Raw genomic sequence first — 24,643 nt, forward strand, 5'->3', positions numbered from 1 at the left:
CATTCCAATACCTAACAATGTAAACAAATTTTAAACACAAGGAGATAGGGTAGAGGCCCCCTTTACCTTGGAATGAAGACCCACTACGAAATCAACGGTAAAAATGCTTTTTATACGAATTGTCGTCCTAAATACATGGGATAATCCATGAGAAATCGAGAAGAATGAAAGAGGAGTTAAAACGAAAACCCTAACTCATGAAACTTACCTCAAAACGTCCAAAACGCAATCACAACCTTCAATCTAGAGCACCAACAGTGTTAGAGGCCCTTTAATCGGTGGAATAGGGTTAGGAATTGAGAAAAACGAGAGAAAGATGGAAGGGAAGTGAAGAAATGTGTTTCCCCAATCTTAAAACTCTCAAATACCTTAAGAGTCTCAACATTCTTGCTAAAGCAAACATATCATACAAAAATGCATTTGTTTTCTGCATAATCTTGCTACAATGAGAATACCTATACAACATCATATAAACTTATACTCTCAAGCATTTTTCAATCCAATCACAAGTCAACATTCACAGTTCAACCACAACATAGGTATATATATATATATATATATATATATATATATATATATATATATTCATCACCAATATAACTCCAAATGTATATTTAAATAACAATACACACTTATATTAATAATTAAATCAGAGTTACAAAATTCGGGGCGTTATATAAATAAAGTTGAATTTTTCTAACTCAATTCTACTAGTTCTAATAATAATGAATTTTGGGTGAATCAAGAATGTTGGTTGTAATAGATAGTTATGAAATGAAATGTAGTTCTAAAATAGAAGAGGAAGATGATGAGGATGATAAAGTAGTTAGTATTAAGATAATGAAATTTTATATTAATAAATTAAGAACAAATTAAAATATATATGATCAATAGTGTCATGAGTCTAAATTGTCTAAAATATTTTAGAAAAATAGGTCACTTAAGCTTAAAAGTTCACTTTCTCATACTCTTAAATTGAGACAACACCAAAAATCTTAATATGGTATTAGAGCCCAAGTCCACAAAAATGAAAGACAAAAAAAGAAGTCAAATAGAAAACAGAATAATAAACATGTGACATTAAAATAATAAAAGAAAAATAAGCTCAAACGGGCATAAAGAGAGAGATTTGAGATAAAGTTCCAAAACTTGAAACTTTAAAAATAGATGTTAAAATGTAAGTCACAACTAGGTCAAATTTTAGTCTAACTCAAGGCAGAATGTTAAAGATAATAAAGTTTCACATTGGTGAATTAGAAAAAAAAAAAAAATCAAAAGATTTATAAGAAAGAATGTTGTGATTCTAAATGGCCTAATAAATTTTAGAGAAATAAGCCCCAGGTAAGGGAATTAGCAATTTATGTAATTTTATCTAAAATGTCTTTTTTTCCCTCTAATAACCATATTAATAATAAAAATATTTTAAATAAAAATTATGTAAATAAAAGTGATAATAGAGACACAAAAATAATAAACATTCCTAATAATAAATAAAGGAATAGAATTCTCAAATTAGAATTGAAGCTTCCTCACGATTTCCACACAACATTTTGATGATCCAACAATCATCAAACAAAAGTCCGAACTGAGATGACATGGCTCATTAGTCACCCACATAATCAATAATCTAAAATATAATTCTAAGCACGGTGCTTTCTTAACCTTAGACTTATGATAGGTAACAACCAGGACTCTCCGCTCAACTCGTGTATTAACAACGAATTAAAAGAACACAAGCGGGTAGCAAATTAATTTGTTAATCAACCATTCAGCTAACGGTTCCAGCAAAATTTGATTTACCCATTAATTGAATTTGTCAGTGCAAACTATGATACTGCCAGCATTTAAATACATACCAGAATTCTAATGAAGATAAATCTATCTTCAGCTTCTTTTTTATACATTCAAACATTACAGCACAGATCCAACTCTTCTCCAATAGCAAACCAGGAAACGAACAGTATCGGTACATAGAACCTACAAAAATGGATAAAGAAGAGTCATGGCTGCCAATTAATCCTCCTCAACAGTCCCTGTGAACACTGAACATCACAAGCTTCACTGGACACTTTTATACTTATGTTCTATTGTATGATCCTGGTAGATGCAATGACAATCATTTCTGTCCACATCAGTCATCTTTGCCGCCGAACAGGAGATCTGGATCTTGACCTCCTTCCCCTGCATTAAAAGGAAACACCGTAAATAAACAAGGCACCATTGTAAGGTAAACCATGAAGCCTGACAAATTCACCTGTGCAGCTTATTCTTATATGATGATGGAAGTTTGTCTCAAAAACATAAATCTTAATCTTGAAAAACTTTATGGCAACAAACCTGGAAGTATCAAGAGAAGAATAGGGAGAATGCCTGCGCTGAGAACGCTTGCTATGAGGAGACCGCGAAACTTGTCTAAAAATGAAACCACCGTACTGGCTTGGTGAGTTTAAAGTATACAAAGTTCATAAATACAACTCAACCTGGTCTAGTGTCAATGCTCCATTAGAAGCAGCCTATTACCATAAATCTTATCTGTTTCTCAAGAATTAGATAAGAAGATACAATCAAAAGTTTACCAACCAGACACTACAAATGTACCACTGACATACTCTCTATGCTGGTTAGATTCAGGGTACAGATATCCTTCCAATTATGGATAAACAAATGCCACAAATTTGTGCACAAAATTAAATGGTTCTCCCTCTTCTCTAATGTCTTGTAATAAATTGAAGATAGATAAATTGACAAAACAGAGTCGACAAAAGGACGCATGAAAATAGGATCACTACATTTGCTTGAACAGTAAGAAAAAATTCCATTTAACATGCAACAAGTTAACTTCAACTAAAAAATGACCTAAATGATTGATTCTGTGACATGGTGATGGTATCAGTTTCAGAATCCTCAAACTGGCAAAATCATAAAAGTATAAAAACATGAATTGATATACAAATAAAAATTTCTTATCACGCAAACAAGAGGAAAAATACATAAAAGCTGTTAGAGGGCCAAAGTTAAAATCCGAAAACAATGCAGACACAAATATTGAACTTTCTGGCCATTGAGATAGTAAGATACAGATATAGTCACAAGATTGCCGGAAGCAAGCAATTAAGCCCCAGGCCCTCAAGTCGTGAGAAGATTGAACAAGAGCTGAAATCATTTAAGGACAGTGCAGAAAAGGTGGAGGAAGTGTCATCATAGAAGTTCAAACACAGACACAGAGAAAGTAAAGAGTGGTAATATGACTATTAGACTATCTATCCTAATTTTGTCCATGGTACTAAGATTCAAATTTACACACAATAACTAAGAAAACCAATTCGATAAATACCAAGTTTCTATTAATAACCACCAAGAAAAATCAACACACTATAAAGTCACAAACCAAGTGAGAATTACTATAATTACTGTGATCAAAAGATATTATATGTGAAACAGGAAGACAGCTCATCTCAACATCTGCAAGATGCTTAACACACCCAAACTTCAATATTGCAAACCTGAACAAAGTAAGGAATCACTTAAAAAATACCTTCTTTTAGACCTGACTGGAGACGGTGATAAATCACGTTTTCTTGAATGCAGCTTCCTGCATTACAAAAATGATATGAGACACTAGATGACAACCAGACAAATGAGGGACAAATGGAATTTGTTTTAAACCTTCTTGAGCCATCTGAGCCTTCACCACTTGAATCACCAGCATGATTAATCAAGTGATCCTTGCTGATTCTACCTCTACTGCTTACTGAAGATGAACGTCGTCTTTTGTGCCGGTCAGAAGTACTTCCATCTTTCTGCCTTGATTTATGTTCCCCCTTATCCTTCGCATGTTCCTTTTTGCGGATAGTATCTTCAGCGCCACTAGCTCTACGGGCTTTTTCTGCTTCCTTCCTATCATCCTTGACATCAACATGAGAGGATCTTTTTCTTGACACTGATTCCTTTGTCTTCTCCCCATGCCTTGAACTGTGATCTTTCATTCTTTCTTTAACTTCACTGCCATTATCGGATTTTTCCTTTTTCTGATATCTTTCATCCTTTCTTCTATGATTTTCATTACCTTTTTCATCTGTTCCAGTCTTACTACTACGTACCTCCTTAACAAAGCCTTTCTCAGAAGTACTCCTGTCAGGCCGATCATTTTTTTCTGATTTTCTTCTGCTTTCTCTACCTGGATGATCATCTGTTGCTTTTTCCACGCTAACATTCCTTCCAGGCAGTTGAGATCTTTGTATCCCTGAATTATCTTTAGAACTAAAGCCATTAAGCCTATTGTGGCTTCTTTCTATAGCATTATGCCCATTATCTTTAATATCTTCAGAAACCACCTTGGAAGAACGTGAATGATCAAATTCATTGGTCCCCTTAACATCATGCAATTGCTCAGTAGCAGCACCATTGCTATTTCTGGATGGTAGTAATGAGCTGGTCTTGACCATATTACTGACCAAATTATGCTCTTCAAGTTGTGAACTGCTATTAACAGGTATATCATGCATATCTGCCAAGGGTTTGTTAACTCCTGGCTGATAGGCAGCATCATTTGCAGGAGTTGTCACACTGGAACTCTCAATTTCATCGTCTCCATCATCAGCATCAGAACCATAATTTCCAAGACCTAAAACATCCCCAGGAGAGATGGAATTAGATTTTTCACTCACAGCATCATTTTCTAATTCCTTCTCTTTGACTGGAACTAAGACCTTTGCAGAGGCCTTGGGAACAGGAGCTGTGGGTGGAGATTCTGATGCCATATGGTTGGAAGTGACAACATTATGACCCACTGCAGAAAACAAATTGTTAGAACGTAAATTTTTTAATACGCCACCATTAGCATAAAATCATCTATATAGACACATCATTTAAGAGAAAATTAGAGACGTCAGACAAATACCTTCAGTAGTCAGATTGTCTTCAGTAAGAACTTTGGTTGCAATTTCATCGAACAATTCATCAGTAACCTAAGAAGAAGCTGTAATTAGAACTACAACATACTTTTTTTCTCTGGTACAGACAGCACACAGACATAAATGATAACAATTTGTGTTTCAAACAAGCTTACCTTCAAAAGAACTTCAGTGAGAACTCTCTTTATTTCTTGGTTGATTGCTGCAGTTCTAGCTGCTTCAACTTGATCCTACATATCAAATATGTGTCATACTAAATCCAAAGTAGAAAATGAACATTCAATAACAAAACTAAAATATACGTAAAAGAACTTATTTTGTATAAGGAAACTTCAGTAGTAAAAAGTGAAACCTCTTCATCCTCCTCATCCTCAGCTGATCTAGATGAATCAATGCTTTTACTATCTGTCTCATGACTCTCATCACCTTTCAAATATGACTTATCATTACCATCATTTACCAATGTGGTTTCCTCTTTCAAATGCTCTACGGAAGAAGCAGTAATGACTGTTTTCTTTATTTCATCTCTAAGCCAATTAGGGACAGAAGCCTGAAGAATAACCACAAAATGAGGTTTCATCACGTGTATCTATCCAAGCATTAAGTTCTGCAATATACTTACCTTCTTAGGACGATCAGGAATGCCAGAGACCCCATATGCATCAGCAGAGAAAGCCACAGTAGGATGAACTGTAGTTCCTGTACTAAGGGTAAAGGGTGCACCGCTTGGTGGTATAGTTGAAGGGAGGCCAGGACCAGGAAACCTTCCAAATGGTGGTGCCACATGACCAGGAGTGGTAATAGAAGAATCATGCTGCTAAATTAACTAAGTGTCAAGCACATTAAAAGAAACATAAGTAGACTAGAAAACCAAAGTGTTAAATTTGAAACCTGTGGCCCAGAGGAAAGAATTGGAGCTATTGGTGGATAACCAACACCAGGTGCCACAGAAGCAGCCCAGTTATTCATTGAAGTACTAGAATCATGATGATTATAAGTTGACTGCATTTGAATGTCACTATCACGACTAAACCTAGGTGCAAAATCTAATGGTTGATCAGCAAGACTGACGGCTGACTCAACTGAATGGCTGCCAGATACAAAGGGTGGTGCATGCATTGATGGTTGCACATGTCGCTGTTCTTGAGATGAGGAACTTGATAAAGGAAATACTGAGTATGATTGTTGAATCTGATCAGCAGCCTCTTTACCTGTAAGTCAATATTTAGATTGAACATGGGAAAATAAATAAGAGAAGACAGGAAGCATTGAAATTCAAATTGTAGTCCCCAAAGACCTACAATTATGCTGTCCAAGGGCATGCATACATTCATCAAAGCTACAAAAATTTCAGTAATCTTTGAGAAAATCTTTCTCAGTGATAATTCCTACAAGCAGTTCTCCCACTCAATGTTTAGAAAGACAACATTTTAGTATTATAACTATGCATGCTACTTATCACAAGGACACAAACCAGCATAAATGATGGGAGGATGGAATAATGCACCCATTGCCTGACCAGGTCCTGAGTAAATGAGTGAAGATGAGGTGATTATTGTAGATAAGGCAATGCACTGCTATGCAAGATATAGGTTTCCCCACAACCCCTATATCCAAATAATGCCCAGGATACAAGATGGCTGACATAAAAATACTAAGCAGACACCTCTCATAAACAACTTGTTCAATTATTAGCTAAGTAATAGGGTACAATTAAGTAATTAAAGGGTATTGCTCAATCATTACTTACGATAGATACTTCATCAGGAATTATGAATCAGTATATAAATATACCTTATTATTAGTAATCACTTGGATGGTGGCAAGTCACAGCCAACATGCAACCATTTCCAACTTGGGACACCCAGTCCTCATCTCAAGTGCTTCACATAGAAACAATATAAGGGACTGTTCAGTTTGAAAAAATCTTCAGTTTTATTTTGTTTCCACTTTTACCCTATGTTTGGATCAAACTTCAAAGGAAAGAAAATGAGAAGAGAGAAAAATTGAAATTTGTTTCTAAAAGTCAACTATTTTATAAAAATGTCATTAGTTATCATATTCTCTTTCCTCTCATCCAAATTCCAAACATAGCATTAATTACAAAAATGTCAGCTTGTTTTCACTTTGTTTCCTATTTTTTAAGAGTTTGTATAGGAACAAACTTTTAGGCATCCATAATTTCAATTTAATGCCCAAAACAATTTCACTGAGTCCTATTCAAACTATTAAAAACAAAAAACGTGGAAAACAAGGAGACATTTTTGTAATTAAATGTTGAAACAGAAAATAAAAACTAAAGATTTTTTTCAAATTAAATGACCACTGATATGATAAGTATCGGCAGTTTCACACGGTTCCTAATATTTCAAACCAAGAAAATAAACCTTCTGTTAAAACAACTTCAGATCTATTATTTTGAATGACAAAGGCAAGTCCAAGTGGCATCAAAACACACAAAAAAATCAACGTCGTCCAGTTTATCACTCTTTCTTCCAGATGTTTTAATGGGAAAATTGACTAACAAATAATTAAGAAGTGTCTTGACTTTCATGGTAGTTTACAAGGTGTAAAGTAGCTTTCTTCTCAACAACAGTGTTGCAGTCAACAACACTTCAAGTGTGAAGTGGCTGTGGTGATCCCATAGGGAACAAGAATAAAGTAGTCTTCTAGGATGTAATTCTATTAACAGTGGTTCTGAAAAGCCAACTCTGCATCCAGATATTGAAAAGTGGATACATTCTGGTTAAAGTGAGGGCATTGAGTGAAGAAGTCATTTCTAGTAGGTGCATTGCAATTATGCAAGTGATTTCTATGATCTACAATCACTTCTTGATTTAATTATGCAAGTGATTTCTATGATCTGCAATCACTTCTTGATTTAATGGGGATAACGCTGGTTGTTCTCTTAGGTGAGGAGACAAAGGTTGCATTGTTGCCAAATACCTATAGTACAGAAATGGTATAATAGGAACTTCAGCACTAGGCTTTCACTTTTTGTAAAAAATGGAAATAGCTTCTTAGTTCTGAGGAGACATTATGGGCAGTCCTTGGGCTGTGTTAGTATTTGTGTTTCCTATGGGTGTTTTTCCTTTTTGTTTGTCTTCAGCATTTTTTTCTCAGTAGATACCTTATCCTCTACTCCTCTTTATCTGTTATACTGTATAATAACATTTCTTATCCTATCCAAAAAAAATAATCTATACAGTCATACTTGTTACACAAGAATAGTGATAGGCTGATAGCATACTTGTTTAAAAAAGATAGCACAGATAACATGAAGGGAGGGGTTGAAGGGGGTCTCTCTTGTGTCTATCAAACCATAAATCAAATCACAAAACAGAAGACCCATTTTGAGAATTGCTAATAAAAAAATACTGTGGATCATAAGATTCATGATCAATTACCTTAAGTAACAAAGTATATCAGTGAACATAATAAATTTATTTCCCTCATATGTACAATACATTAATTATTGGATTTCTTTTATGATTTTCTCTCTTTAAATATTAATTACTAGAACTTTGCAACCGAAACTCTTTTTCTCTCAGCTGTCCCCAGGGTTTCTCTCAACTTGGCAGCTGTCCACCTTAGATCTACAGATCTGAAGTGTATTTCACCTCCCACCACCCTCACCGTCTGTGCCAGACCATCCTAGTATCCCACCACCAGAGGCTTGTCATCCCTGGAGCATAAACAAAATCACATGCCCCAATCACTGGGGCACTGTGTCTATCAATCCAGGTAACGTTATGGCATGACCAAATATTTTTTCAGACCTCTCAGCCATTATGATTCTAGCCACACCATCCACTCAAAACTAACTTGGTTACGCATCCCACATTGCCCCTCTAATATCTGTATTGCTGGAAGCAACAAATTTGTGATTCCTATTATTCTGGCCCATTTCTAACAATTCAGCGTGCAACTCCAATGACAGAAAGAAACTCTATGCAATCTGTATTGACGAGTGAGGACTCACATCAAATTGCATGAATCAATTGATTCATGCAATTCCAACTACCATTCTCTTTGAACCAAGCTTTGACAGGTTCACATCACAATTATTACAGTACAGGCAAATTTTAGAATATTGATTTATGAGCCATTTCCACAGAAGCTTCACTTGCAATTTCAATATACTAAATAAATAATTACCTGCAACAGAACTATAACTAGAAGGTACCTCCTGCTGATGAACTGATGGATTTGTTGACAAGTTTCCTTGTTCGAATGAAATAGTCAAATCTCCAACACCGGTCCCCTCTCTAGCACTGTATGAATGTCCATCTGATGTATAAGATGCCTCCAAACTGACAGGTGCAGCCTCCTGGGAATGTCCTGAAAGCCGCTGCACAGATGCATCCATGAAGGAAAATTGTTGATAGGTTGATGATGGATGAGATTGGTTTTGAACGTCAGCATAACGTGAATCAACAGATTGCTGATACTGATCATGATAATGGCTTTGCTCTTGTAATCTTCCAGCAGGTGAAAAATGTGATTGTGGATGCTGATTTTCCATTGCAGCCTTAGCATCAGCCCAGGCCCTGGCTTTAGCAGCCCAATCTTCTTCATTCTTATGGGCTACCATTACATCATTATGTCAAGCAAAATAATGTCCAAAATATTACAAAAGAATATAAAATTGGGGGATCAAATTTGCAAGAGGCCACATATAACTTTAAAGCATGCAGAGGCACACACGCACACAAGGCAACACAAAACCATATCATCGAATGACAGCATGACAAACCAATTATCACAAATACTTGTTGCAAACGACAACTGAAAAGTGGCATATATGTTTGATCACAACTTCCACATACGCACACAAGTATCTATCTCGTTCAATATTCAGTGTAAAGGAACAACTCACAACAATTTCAAGAATATATGCAAATGAATCACAAAGACAAATCACATTTTTAAAATGACAAAAAATAAACACAACGTATTTGGCCAGATAACATGGTCATATATCAACTAACTGACAAAAAACAATGCGCCCCTTTTCATTCTTTGTTTTTTCTTTTTATGTGCCAAAAGTAAACACCCAAACCCTAACTCTGGTACGAAATAAGAAAACGTTTCTTACGTAAGCACATAATTAACAACTAACCTGGATAGCCTTGGTTATGGGGCCAGCTTGGGTTGCTCCATTCCTACAAAATTTTCACGCAGAAAAGAAGAATCAATTCAAAGGAAATTACAAAAAGAAGAAGAACCCTAGTGTACTAAGAAAAGAAGACGCAGAAGCATCAAGGGTAAGAAAGAAATTTCACCTGAGGATAAGGCTGAGGAACGTGGGAGTGATGTGGGAACTGAGGTGGAGGCAAGTGAGAACGAGGAGGGAACTGGCTGGGATGGTACGAATAGGGGTTCGCCGGAGGAGGAGGCGGCGGTGGCGGCGGAGGCTGAGACCACTGCGCCGGAGGGGAGGGGGTTTGGGAAGGGTGGTACTGAAATTGGGTGGAGAACCAAGGAGCTTGGGGAGGTGGCGGAGGTATCTGGTGAAAGTGGTGTTGGTGGTGGTGGGGATCCGCCGTGTGCGGCGGCGGCGGTGGCGGTTGTGGAGGCCTCATGTAACCGTGAGGTTGCTGGAACGAATCCATGGATTAGAGGGGGGTTTCTGATTTTGACGAATCGGTGCGTAGATAAAGAGGTTATGGAATTTGGATTGTGATGCGTTTCGTTTTGATGTAAACTGCGGAACGAAAGATTAGAGAAAGGGGGAATTTAGGAAGAAGAGGGTTCAGCCAGAGACCGTGTGGCCCGCCGCTTCTTAACCAAACTCTTTTCTCCCTCTCACTCCCTACTCTAGTCTCTTCTATGTATGAGATAAAAGAATCAAATAAATTTTTCAAGTGTGCATGAGATTATGTAATAAAATTTTATGTACAATTAACAGTACATTTTATATCATTCATTAATTTTTAATTATACAACTTTTTAAATGCATGTTAAAAAAAACAGAGATAAAAAAAATTAATTAAAAAAACTAAGTTTACTAGACATGTTTTTATCCTTCACACTTTAAAAATAGGAATAATTACAAGAAATTTGTCATAAGGTTAGCATTATTTCAAAAGTTTCATTTCATTCTTTTCACATTCTTTGTTTTATTATTTTTAAAAATATTATACATAATTTACACAATAATATAAAATAAAACTTATAGATACAACTTCTAAATCAAATAAAAATGTGTATTCGTTACAAATTCCAAGAGTAATCAATATAATTACTGAGTAAAAGTATTTAAATCATTTAACTTCAAATTATACAAATATAATTTTAACATAACTAATAAATATTTATGTATATTGGTAAGTGAAAATATAATAAAAATATAAATTTAAAAAAACAAATAGGATAATGTTTATAGAAATAAAAGTATAATTTAAATATAAGCACATAATGCTAATTTTTTATTTTAAAAATATTTGAAATTAACATAATTAATTGAGTATTATTTTAATTATGATTTACAATTAACCATTACACTTTCAAGAAATTTAAGCATTTATTGAGATTAATTTATTTAATTGAAAAGAAAATTTTTAGTTTAATTTGATATAAATATTTATAAGATTGTAAAATATATATATATAAAAAAACACAACTCTATAAAAACAAAAAGATATATATAAAAAGACACGTGATAACATACTGTGAGAATTTTTTTTATTTCTTTGTTATGAATATTCTCCAATCTTTAATTATAGGAGAAGATCAAGGATTTACAGAAGATATGTTTGTGGTGTGGGTTTGGTATGGTTTTAAAGTAAAAGATTGTCCAAATACATGTGGTTTGATTTGAGTCGGTTAAATTGATTTTTAATTTTTATATACTTATTGTCACAATTTATATAAACATAATACATACAAAGTGCATAAACATATAAAATCTCACAATAAATAGATTTCCAAATTGTTATATAAATGCATAATTTATATTCAAATGCAAAAATATAAATGTCTCACAAATAAGTATTTCATATCTAAATATTCACATACATAATATATACAAATTTATCAAACATAAATACATGTAATTAGCATCCTTGAAAACTCACTAAAAAATCACAACAACGATGCATAATCAGTTTATGTCTTCTAATTTTTTCAATATTTTTCATTTATTGTTGGTCTATTCTTTTTTCATAATGCAACTAAAAGTCATGCAATGCAATTTAGCATTAATATGTCTGTGATTATGAAAAATGTAGTTAAAAAAAGTTAAATTATCTAAATTTAAGTCTTGTAATGCTAGTACTCATACCAAATTGAACCTTTTAATCATATTCAATATTTGAATTGTCCTTGTTTACTTGTCAAGATGGTAAAAGTTCTATGTAATAATAACAATATTAATGGAATAAAAAGTTTTAATAATGACTAGTTTTTAAATTATTACAAAGAAATGAAATAGCATGTAAAAAATATATTAATTTACCTTTATCTAACTTCTCAAACTCTTCCAAAAGTTCCTCAAAATTAGTTGCAATGGAGTGAATAAAAATTATTTTTGTGTATTACTGGGAGCCACAACTGTTTTTGGACTCAAAGAACTCTTATATTGATTAAAATTTTTGCCCCTATTGAATGATGATTTTGAAGCTACTGTTGACACCGATAACACCCCTCAACCAGCACTTGTGCTTTTCTTAACTTATATAGATGTAATTAGAGAAATTTGTGGGTGAATTTTTTTCTTTTCTCTTTTTCTCTTACCTTTTATCTTCTTCTTTTCTTTTTATTTTTACTAGTGTATATGATTGACTTCGTTGTTGCTTTAAATTAATTATTAATGAATGTACACTAAATTATGGATGAGACATTAGATCTTTAGTAATATTTGAACAATGACCCATCTTTAGAGTTCTTAAATCGTGAAAATGTTGCATCCTTGAATTTTATTGTTCAATAAAAGTAAAAATCACATAAATGTTCCACCTTTAAATTTTTGCTAGACTTGCTCTAATTTTTTCATCTAGGTTTCCATGTTAGGCCTTCATTTTTTCTTATTAATCGTCCTATGAGGTTAGTGTGAAACTGCATGAAACTTACAAACCTTGCAACCCGTAATACAAATGCTCCTTAGAAAAGAAAATTATTCCCTTCCTCAGTGAATATAGCCAATTGAAATGGCACTTTGGGCATGTTGGATGAAGAGTAGTGTATTCATATTGTCGTGTGATGGTGTTGTTGAATGTGATTAGCAGTGCGAGTCAAAGATTGATTGTTAAGTGTGTTGTGCATGTGATAACCTAGGGATTATAGCCGAGAACTTGTATTGCCTCATTCAGGAAGAGATTGGGAGTTCTAGGTGTAGGGTGTCTCACTCAAGAGAGACTGAGTCTCACTCAAGTGGGATCAGTCTCACTCTCGCTCAAGCTAGATACGATAAGACTTACCTAACTGTTCTCTCGCCCAAGCGAGAAGGGATCTCACTCAGGCGAGAAGTAACTTCACTCAGGCAAAGAACAACTCGCTCAAGGAAGGAGTTTTAGGAAAATTGGGTAGCTCTCTGGATTCAATCTTGCTTAGGCAAGGATGTTGCTTGCTCAAGCGAGATCTCTCTCGCTCAAGGAAAAATAGCAAAAATTTAGGTAGTTCCACTGTCTGGTTTTCTTACCCAAGCAAGGATAAGCTTGTCCAGGTGAGAGTAGGGCTCCCTCAAACGAGAGTTAGCTCACTCAAGCGAGTACGCATGGACCTAGAAGAGTATTTAAGGAACCCAAACGCAAAGAAACGTTCATTTCTCACTAGATAGCCTTCCTTTCTCATTTATTTTTTTTCTGTTCTCTCACTTTCATCCCTTAGAGAAAATCTTCTTGAAGCCAAACTTCTTCCCGATCCAAGAGCAAACATTCATTAAGTACAGATCTAGGTGAGTTCTTAGGACTTGGTTCTCCTATTTTACTTCTTATTTCTTGATTTTCCTCCTTAAAAGTCTTCTATTTTGTGATATTAAGGAGATCTGAGACCCTTGGAACTTGTTTTCTTTGTTGGGACTCATGAAGATTCTGAATTAGGAAAACCCATTTAAGGTAATGTGAGCTTACTTGAGTCAGCCCTGTTCATTCCGTAGATGTTGAGATATTTATATAAATAATTTTGTTTTAGCTGAGAATAAGTTGTTGTATGAATGAATTTAAAACCTAGAGTATGTATGATTGAGTAGATTATTCTCTTGTTTGATGAATGTTTGGAATACTTGGTAGAAAATGACATGCTGAAATATTTGATTAATACTGTGAGTTGCTTAGTTTTATTATGAAAATATGTACATGGCTGTGCTGCTAAGACTGAATGAATATATATATATATATAGTTGTACTGTATCATATTGATTTTTATCATTCTAGAGCCGAGTTACATGTTTAGGTAGTTAGATATGTAACAATAGAAATATTGAGTTGTGCTATGTTTGGATCCAAATACCAGGATGGGTCACTCCCAGACCAGAAATAGTTCCCTCTGAATTACTTAGGCTATAAAACCAGTTGGAACTGAAATATTGCATTTGCATTAAATGAGCTGAGAATGAGTTGAACTATTGTGTTGATTGCTGAGAATTGTATGAGTTGTATAAAACATTTATGATACTTTTATATTCTATAGTAATTACTGCTAGTTATATAAGTTTACCCTTGCACTTGTTAGTGTTGGCATGTATGTGCTGCAATGATTATACGGTGGTATGTGAGTAGGTGTGACATCTACTTCTCATACTGGAAGGTCTAGATGAAGGATGTTTAGAGTCTAAGTGCTTTTGTGAAGATTATAGCTTTATGTATTTTGTTAGTCTAGGTCTTAGTAGTGGGTTTAGACTATTTAGCTACAGCCTTCAATAATGATATTGTTTATAAAAATTTGTATTTTGAGCTCCATGCCAAGTAACTCTGATGTAAATATTGTTAATGGATGATTATATATAGTCATATTCAAAATTTCATTATAATGCCTTGTTTTATTACCGAATGTTAGACTTTCACGTTTTGTCAAATTTTAATCTTTTTTTCTAATGCAAAAATTTTATACTGAAATAAATTATTTAGCATGTCATAGATCATTTCTAAAAAAATATCGTGATAGATACACCTACATTGTGTTGTTGCACTATCTTACATCTTTCTCCATCACCATATGACAAATTCTCTAATGAAATAACCTTCCATTCTCTTTTAATCTCCTTTGGCCGTGTAAGGCAAAATGGTGAGTGACCCAAGAAAAAGAAATGTTGCACATGTCCTGTCACCACCCTCCAAACGAATAGAATGTCATGCATGTCTTGCATCTAATCAAATTTCTATCTTGGTTGTACTTGCATCGACCTTCTTGCACCATACCAAGATATTCACCTTGCATCTAACCTTTCACGAGAGACTGCGAAAGTTCAGCAAAAACTCCACCATTTCACGCCATTCTTGAAGGACCTCAAAGCTTGCATGTTTTTTTTTCTTGTTTACACCACATCATTTAAGCATCAAAAAACCCCAAAAGACTCCCTTATCCACTTAGTTGTAACTCATTCCAGCTTCCTTCTAGTTGCACTTAAGATAATTGAGAGCTTGGATAAAGTCAATCTTGTTCATTCCATCCTTTTTCATTAAGACTCTATTTCCATCCCTTTACATTCTTTCATTTTCTTTAACCAAGAGGAGCCACTGCACTTGAAGAAAGAACTGAGACTGCCACTAAGAGAGAATAGGTGTAACACCTTAAATTCAATTTCAATTAAATAATAATTTCGCAAATCAAATAACCAAATTTTCATAAAAGATTTCGAAATAAGTGAAGGGTTACAAATGAATATTAAATAACTGCTACAAGACTAGTTCAATTACAACAATTTCAAAATAAAATCTATGTCCTATAGCAGTCCATCCGTCCCTTCACTGAGTCCGGTGCTGATCTTCTTGTTTACCTGAAAAATGAATGTAAGGGTGAGTACTCTACACTACCTAAAAATACACAGTCAACATAGAGTCTCACCTCCAATACTTTTCCAATACATTAAACAATTACATTCACAAGTAGCATTCCACATCCATAAGTATAATTCATACACTCATGCATACGCACGCCAGCCATATTCACTGCAGCATTGTGATCACAGATTTACACCATGAATGGTCGCCGGTTACCCCCGCCTCACGGATACCATGTGGACAGTCACGGGTCGCTCAGCAAAGATAGTAGTCAGAGGTCTAGTCAGGAAGAGAGTGTGTGGCCCGTGGTGCACCCATTCCACAGTCGGTGTCACCACTACTCCCTTTTCCCCAAGGTATTTCTACCGTATTCATCTCCCACATCCCCAGTGTATCGCTGAACCATTCACAACACATTACAATGACGCTAACACGCCCATTCACACATATTTCATTCACGCATGTAATAGTCATGCTTACACACGACACACAGCCCACATGGCACTCAAATACACGGCACCAGGTCCACATTCATTTCACATTACACGGCACATAGCCCACATTTATTCACATATCATTAATTCACCAATCAATGGCATTCCATCACACACAATCACCTTCACGGGGTCCAATTATTCTATCATACATCACATTGCATATCAATTTCCATCAAACACACAATTTCTATCTTCTATCTCAGCCACATTGCATTAATCATCAAAACACACAAGAATTACAATACAGTGAGATAGGGTAGAGTCTCCCTTACCTTGGATTGACGTCCCACACTCAGATTCGACCACGGACGTGCTCCCTACACAGATTTCGGCCTAAACATATGGAAGAATTCCATGAGAACTCCAAGAAACCGAGAAACAGAGAAAAGAGGATGAGAAATGGAACCCTAACCATTAAAACTCACCTCCAAGCGTTTCCCACACGGATTCAACCTTCAATCAAGCTCCCGAACGGCTTTGGAGGCAATTTAATCGGTGGAAAAGGGTTCTGGGTCAAGGGATTTGAAGGGATTTTTGAGAAATAACTTCTCAAATCCTAAACTCCTTTTAAATCCTTTTCTGGTCACAACACTCTCACTGCAGCAACACGCCCTCACGCTGCAGCGAAAATACCAGACGAAACTGCACCCTGATTTCTGCAGAATCTCGCTATAGTGAGACCCTCTCGCTACAACGAGACTGCACCTAGAAATGTACCCCAAACTGTCACTCTGTCGCTACAGCGAGACGTCTCTCGCTATAGTGAAAAGGCGACAGTTCTGGTCCTTCCTCCCAGGGCCCTCTCGCTACAGCGAGAACAGCCTAGTATCACGCCCTGCACTTAGGCACTTAGCCCATCTCAGCCCTATCCAGTTATACATACACATAAATACACACATCCATGTACACACATAAACATTATTATCAAAAAAATCAACACACATATGAATAATAATAACAATAATAATAATAATAATAATAAATAATATTACCAAAATTCAGGACGTTACAATAGGCACCACACCTTTATCACCTTCCTGTAGACGCTTAAACAAGGTAAGGAAAAGTTCTATTTCTTGCATTAAACTCTTTGGATTTGACATGCATGTAGACTTTAGATGATGTTTGACCTTGAATATTGATTGCACATGACTAAGACTAAAGATAGGCAACCAATCCACTTAATAGTACAATTGAAGTTTGACAACCAATTCTATAATAGTAATTGATGGAACTTAACTAAAATAGAGAATAATAAATTAATAAAGTATACAATATAGAAATCGAGAGGTGATATAAAGAAAATGAGAAGCTTTGTCAAAAGACTTCTTTTTTATTCCTTTTGTTTGTGATATGTAAGGGTCTTTGATATTGCAATTAGAGACACTATCTAAGGTTTTAGACATCAAATTTTTCTAGTTTGACTCTAAAAAGGTCACGCCCATTTTTGTCACCATTTTAGCAGCAATGTTATAAACACGATGAAGCTTAACCAAAATAAAGTTGTATGCATCTTTTGAGTTTTTAGCCCAATTTGAAAATTTGCTAAAAAAACTCTTCACATTTATACTTCTCAAAACATCTTATTCATGATTTTGAATATCGATATCACCAACCTCAATGCATCATTTGGCTTCTTTGGTCCAACATGGCAAAATATACTAAGTAGGAATTTGAACAATATTTTTTGCTTGAAAAATAACCAGAATATGCCTACACAATATCCCCTTGAATTCATAAAGTTGACAGCCACATGTAGCATTCTTTGACTCCAAGTTTATATCAACAACAAATGTATCTCGAGCATTAAGACAATTAGACACACGATACTTGTATTTCGAACAATTTTTCTCTACCTTCTCCTTTGTAAAATGAGTAACACTAGCAAGCTCATCATGGAACTTCCTGAACACATTTCTAGTATAGATTGACACAACATGCTCCCCAATTTTTGAGCCAATACTCAAAATGCGTGATTTGTGTCTAGACTCAAAATCCTCTATTTTTTTAGCCTTATATCGATGATTTATTGCCTTTTCAAACTTTATCACAAAATCACAAAGTGTTGTGCTTGAATCAACAAGAGTAAAAAAAAAGGAATTGGTGCTCTCTCTCCTTTGCGTAGTATTCATACCAACAAAAAAAAGTGATTCTATTATAAACCAATATCCACGACTCTCTAATGCATCTCTTAAGCTTGCACTTGAATGATGAATCTTGTGATATATATGTGCAAGCTTTTCAAGAAACTTCTTTCTAATGTGCCACAAACATAATCGATGATGACTTTTTGGGAATACCTTGGCCACGACAGCTCCAATTGCTAAATCTTGATCAATTATTATAGACCCAAGCTTCTTCCTTTTCATTGCCTCAAGCCAAGTTTCAAATAACTATATAAAAGATGTCTCATATTCATCTTGTAATAAGGCACAACGAAACAAAATTGATTGAAGATAATGGTTTGTTATAGTAAATAGGGGAAATGGCATGCTATATTTGTTGGTTTTGTATTTCGTATCAAAGGTGATGACATCTCCAAAACACTCATAAGCTAACCTTGATCTAGCCTTCACCTAAAAAAGATTCATCATTCTAGCATCATCATCACATTGTATTGCATAGAAAAAAAACAGAACTTTGAGCTTGCCTTTGTTTGCAATAATTTAAAACACCCTATGCTTCTCCAACATCCAAATTCTTGTTACAAACATTTCTCATATGATTCCAACAATCTCTATTGAAAAAAGATGAACCACTACCATTGAACATGGAGACAATCTTTGCAATGGGTAATCCGTCTTCATTAAACCTTTCAACAAGATTCTTTACAGTTGCATTCATTTTCCTATGATAATTAAAAAAAGACACACTTTTAGGACTTGTCATGTCATGATTATGATTATTGTCAAACAACCTAATAGTCCATATATCTCAATTCTTAACCTTTGACACTGATGAATCCACATTTTATCATGTTTTTACTTGTCTTTTTAGTTTTCCTTAATAGAAAAATTAGACTTATATAGCGTAAATAGTGCAAAAATTACATTTTGAGTAAAAATCATAGGTTTATTAATTTTTAGTTAATTTGCATTTAATTACATAGATATAGACTGCAATTTTAATTTTCTTAATAATTTTGCAGAATTGCCAAGTTAATTTTTGAGAAATTTTGGCCCTTGGATGAAGGTTGGCTTCAAAGTAGCCACTTTTAAGAGCAAAAGTGGCAACTACAGCAAGTTTGGAAATTGAAGGACCCAAAGTAGCCACTATTGCCTCTCATAGTAACCACTCCAGGGAGCTCCAGGACGCCGTTTGGGAGGATTTCTGCGCGTGGACACTATTGGCTCAAATAGTGGCCACGCGCACCAGAGTAGCCACTTTCAGCACAAAAAGTGGCAACTCCAGAGAAGTAGCAAACCTTTCATCCTGCGCGTGGACACTCTTTTGGCCCAAAGTGGACACTTTCAAAGCAAAAAGTGGACACTATGCTGACATGGCATCCAATATAAATAGGTTTTAGGAATTAGGGTACGGGACTTTTACACTTTACACATTTTTTCCTTTGCCAAATTGAGACAATTTTCCAGAACATTGGAGTCTTGGGTGACAGCCAAGGGTCCTCTATAGGTTTTAATTTCCAATCTCCCTTTTGAATTTTGTTGAATTTACATTAATGCTGCTTACGTTCTTGCATTTCTTTCTTTCATTTGTGAAGCCCATCCACATGGAGGGCTAAACTTCCTTGTAATTCCTAGTCAATGCACATGAATCTTGAATTCTTGGGATTAATTGCAATACAAATCTTTCTTTCCTTGAATTTATTGACCCCAATCTTTGAATGAAATGGAATTTGCAACAAGGGAACATTGCTTAATGAACCCTAAATTACCCAACGAAATTCTAATTCAAAATTGCTTAATTTTGATTAATCTTTGAGGTTGCTTAATCTTAGGGATAGAGATTGGAGCCCATTAAGATGCGTAATTTTAATTGGGATGTTAAAGTTAATTTTCGCTTGTTAGATTAACTTAATTCAAGGCAAAGAAAGGGGATTACTAAATCATTTGAAAGAATAATGATGGAACTCATTGATTGACTAGGAATTACTCATTTTAATTGATTGAATTTCACTAGTTTACATTTTGCTCTTGATTAAATTCTAGAAATTGACAAACCTCCCCCCAATTTACTTGCTTTAAAATATATGTTCACACTTGTTCGATGTATGTTCCCAACCAAAAATTCCTTGGAGACGACCTAGGACAACACCCTAGTACTGCATTTATCTCTTTGCATATTTGATGAGGATTAACGACAATCTTTTGCATGACGAGTAGCTAAAAATTGTTTCATCAAATTGGCACCGTTGCCGGGGAATTTTTGGTGCTGAACTTATGTTGAACATGCTTGGTACTTTGTTTTTGTGTCTTGCATGTTAGTGTGTTTGTTTCATTTTGAGTTTTTGTGTTGTGTTGAAAGTCATACGAATTTTTTGATTTGTTTCTTCATTGTTGTTGCAAGATTTCCTACATCATTTCTTCATTCAAGTGCTGCAATTTTTCAATTACTCACTTTCAATTTTCTGCACTCATTTTGCTGCATATTACTCTGTTTTTTTGCACTTTTGCTGCATAATTCTGCAGAGAGATTTCAAACTGTTCTTGTTATTTCATTTACTCAATTTGCTTTCAATTTAGTTAGTTGATATCTAGTGCATGACCCGATCAAACCCTGGGGATTTGTATCCATTAGACCAGGAGATTGATAGGACTTTTCGTAGGAACATTAGGACACATAGGGATCACTCTGATCACTCTGAACACTCTGAACCATCATCATCTCCTACTGCATCTTTGCAATCTGTGACACCAATTTCTGTTTACTCTTCTATATTTTCAGTTGACTCTAGTTTTGGAGCAATGGCAGGTGATGAGAGGACTCTTAAGGAGCTAGCTGCACCGGATGTCACATACCAAACATTGTGCATCCAATATCCAGATGTAGACGCCTCTTTTGTTTTGAAAACTGGATTAATTCACCTTCTACCTAAATTCCATGGTTTTGCAGGTGAAGACCCTCACAAACACTTGAAGGAGTTTCACATTGTATGTTCCACCATGAGACCTCAAGGTGTTCCGGAGGAGCATGTCAAATTGAAGGCATTTCCATTCTCTCTTATGGATTTGGCTAAAGACTGGTTGTATTATCTTCCACCTGACTCTATTACAAGTTGGGACACCCTCAAGAGATTGTTCCTGGAAAAAAAATTTCCTGCCTCAAGAGCTGCCTCAATAAGAAAGGAAATATGTGGTATTAGGCAGCTGGAAAGGGAAAGTTTGTATGAATATTGGGAGCGTTTCAAGAGACTTTGTGCTAGCTGCCCCCATCATCAGATAAGTGGCCAGCTCCTAATCCAATACTTCTATAAGGGCTTACACCCAATGGATAGGAGCATGATCGACGCAGCTAGTGGGGGAGCCCTAGTTGACAAGACTCCTGATGCCGCTAGAAACCTCTTTGAAAATATGGCAGCTAACTCTCAACAATTTGCTACAAGGCAAAATTCTCCCATGTCCAGGCGTGTCAATGAAATTCAAACTTCAGATTCACATAAGCTAGAGCATAAGTTAGATGAGTTGGCTTCTATGGTAAAACAGTTGGCATCCATCCAAAAGAATTCTGTTGCATATACACCTCCATCTTCATCCATTCCAGCAATGCTTTGTGGGATTTGTTCATCTACGGATCACTTCACTGATAGTTGCCCCACATTGCAAGAAAGTGAATCTTCAGAAGGTAGTCCTCAAGCTTACGCTGCTAATATTTATGCTAATAAATTCCCTTTTCAGCAGCTGCAGCAACAACAAAGCTGGGTTTATCTTCTAATAGATAAAATCCTGGTTGGAGGAACCATCCTAACTTAAGGTGGGGAGGAAATGCACAGCATCAAAGCTCTAGCCAACCAACCAACAACCATTTTCAACCGCATCAAGCTGGACAAAGCAAGCCATATTCAGCCCAACAACATCACCATCCATCATCTTCATCTCAACAGCACCATCAAACATCCCCTTCACTAGCTCCTACACCTCAAAAGAGTGAGTCATTTTTGGAAGACCTTGTAAAGCAACTCACCATGAGTAATCTCAATTTCAAGCAACAGAGTCAGGCCTTCCAACAATAGACTCAAGTTAGTATCAAGACCTTGGAGAATCAAATGGGTCAACTTGCTTCATCCATAAATCAACTTCAATCTCAAGGTTCAGGCAATCTCCATACACAAATTGTAACAAACCCAAAGAATGTGAGTGCCATTACCTTGAGATCTGGTAAGGTGATGCAAGAGTTAGAAATGCCTAAGGAGAAGGATCCTAGTTGCACTTTAGCTGCAGAAGGTGAAAGAGGAGAGATTAAAAGCCAAGAGCAGCCTGCACCTATGCCCACACCATGTCAACCAAAAGTGGTAGACAAAGAGGAGAGATTCATTCCTATTCCCTTCCCTCAAAGAATGGTTCAGCCTAGCAAGAAGCAAGAGAAGGTTGATAAAGAAATTTTGGATACTTTCAGAAAGGTTGAAGTCAATATCCCCTTGTTAGATGTTATCAAGCAAATCCCAAAGTACGCCAAATTCCTTAAGGACTTGTGCACTCATAGAAGGCAGCTAAAGGGTAATGAAAGAGTGAACATGGGGAGGAATGTATCAGCTCTTTTTGAGAGGCCAAAAACTTCCATGCCTGTGAAATGCAAAGATCCAGGGACGTTTACTATTCCTTGCATTATAGGCAACAATAGGATAGATAATGCCATGCTTGATTTAGGTGCATCTATTAATGTTATGCCTTTATCTATCTTCACATCTTTGTCTCTTGGACCATTGCAGCCCACAGGTGTCATCATCCAGCTAGCAAACAGGAGCACAACACATCCAGCTGGACTTGTGGAGGATGTGTTAGTGAGGGTGAATGACCTTATTTTTCCAGCTGATTTTTACATCCTTGACATGAAAGAGTCAATGGATAGTGTTGCACCAATCATTTTGGGAAGACCGTTCTTAAAGACTACGAGAACGAAGATTGATCTGCATGCCAGATCACTTACTATGGAGTTTGGAGACAGTGTTGTCTGCTTTAACATACTGGATTTCTATGAAGCACCCAAATGAAGAACACTCTGTTTTCCACATTAACCATCTTGATGAATTAATAGATGATAATTTGTCTGAATTTCTAGGAGGAGACTCTCTCCTTAATTTTTCTGATTGTGTAGATACTTCCAATTGTGAATCCTGTAATAGTTCTCTGTGTGACATTTGTGCTGAGATTTCTGATTATTTGAATGCAAATTCTACTACTTTCAATGTTGATGAACCTGAAAATTCTATAGGGTTGGAATGTGATGTATTGAGTACAAGTACAGTTGAATCTAACGCCTTTGGTTTGAATATTGTAGAGACTTTGTCAAATGAAAGTGCCAAATCACTTCTTTCTGTGGAGTAACCTCCCACATTGGAGTTGAAGCCCCTACCAGAACATTATGAGAAGCTCTCGGTCATTATTTCCACCAAGCTTGAAGGCGATCAAGAGGAGATATTGTTGGAAGTAATTAAAAGGCACAAAAGAGCTATTGGATGGACTTTAGCTGACATTCCTGATATTAGCCCTCTCCTGTGCATGCACAAAATTCTGTTGAAAGAGGGGACTAAACTAGTGAAGCAGCTTCAGAGGAAAAGAAAGAGAAAGAGGAAGAGGAAAAGGAAGCCACAACTCCAAGAACTAGAAGCGCTGCACTTAGGAGCATATGAAGACTCAAGAACCTACAAGGAGAGAACCCAGCAGTATCATGATAAATTGATAGGTAGAGGAGAGTCCTGTGTAGGTCAAAAGATGCTTCTATTCAACTCATGTCTCAAGTTCATGACTGGAAGGCTGCATTCCAGTGAATGGACATCGCCTGAAGCATTTTTTTTGGAGAACTCAGTTCCCTTGGAGGAGATTGAAGAGGTGGATGTGTACTCCCCCATCAATTTCTTCGACCAAGACCCTTGTTATGAGTAAATCACTTCGTACGTAAAGCTAGTGACGTTAAAGAAGCGCTCTGTGAGAGGCAACTCACACGTGAATAAGGAATTTTGTTCTTTCCCTTTGCATTCTTTCAATTAAGTTTTTGTTCTTATTTGTTTTTATTTGTAGATAGATCTCTAATACAATTCAATTTTGTGTAAATAATTTTCTGTGGACTCAGAATTTTTGCAGGGATTGTGGCAGCAGCAAACACTTTAGGTACTCAT

General features: G+C 35.7%; 1 protein-coding gene and 1 non-coding gene across 7 annotated transcripts; both read right to left on the reverse strand.

Moving 5' to 3' along the window:
* Positions 1-1,744: 1,744 nt before the first annotated feature.
* LOC113858828 (serine/arginine repetitive matrix protein 2) lies at positions 1,745-10,765 on the reverse strand. 6 transcript variants are annotated; one of them, XM_027491595.1, is made up of 12 exons: positions 10,199-10,765; positions 10,036-10,078; positions 9,072-9,500; positions 5,805-6,124; positions 5,536-5,727; positions 5,266-5,463; positions 5,069-5,143; positions 4,901-4,967; positions 3,667-4,789; positions 3,536-3,592; positions 2,338-2,412; positions 1,745-2,181 (listed from the first exon to the last, which is right to left on the reverse strand). In XM_027491595.1, exons 1-12 carry the CDS (start codon positions 10,526-10,528, stop codon positions 2,136-2,138), a joined length of 2,955 nt encoding a protein of 984 aa, XP_027347396.1. In that variant the 5' UTR covers positions 10,529-10,765; the 3' UTR covers positions 1,745-2,135. The 6 variants fall into 6 exon arrangements, with proteins under 6 accessions (XP_027347396.1, XP_027347395.1, XP_027347397.1 ...); XM_027491594.1 differs by having other exon boundaries at positions 1,746-2,181; positions 5,536-5,730; positions 10,199-10,729; XM_027491596.1 differs by lacking the exon at positions 2,338-2,412 and having other exon boundaries at positions 1,806-2,181; positions 10,199-10,729.
* A 10,881-nt stretch (positions 10,766-21,646) lies between these two features.
* LOC113860359 lies at positions 21,647-21,751 on the reverse strand. Its single transcript, XR_003503812.1, has one exon. It is a non-coding gene; the product is annotated as a small nucleolar RNA R71 (small nucleolar RNA).
* Between the last annotated feature and the right edge of the window lie 2,892 nt (positions 21,752-24,643).

Source organism: Abrus precatorius, unplaced genomic scaffold (assembly GCF_003935025.1).
Source record: "Abrus precatorius isolate BTA unplaced genomic scaffold, Abrus_2018 Scaffold2, whole genome shotgun sequence".
Lineage (NCBI taxonomy): Eukaryota > Viridiplantae > Streptophyta > Magnoliopsida > Fabales > Fabaceae > Abrus > Abrus precatorius.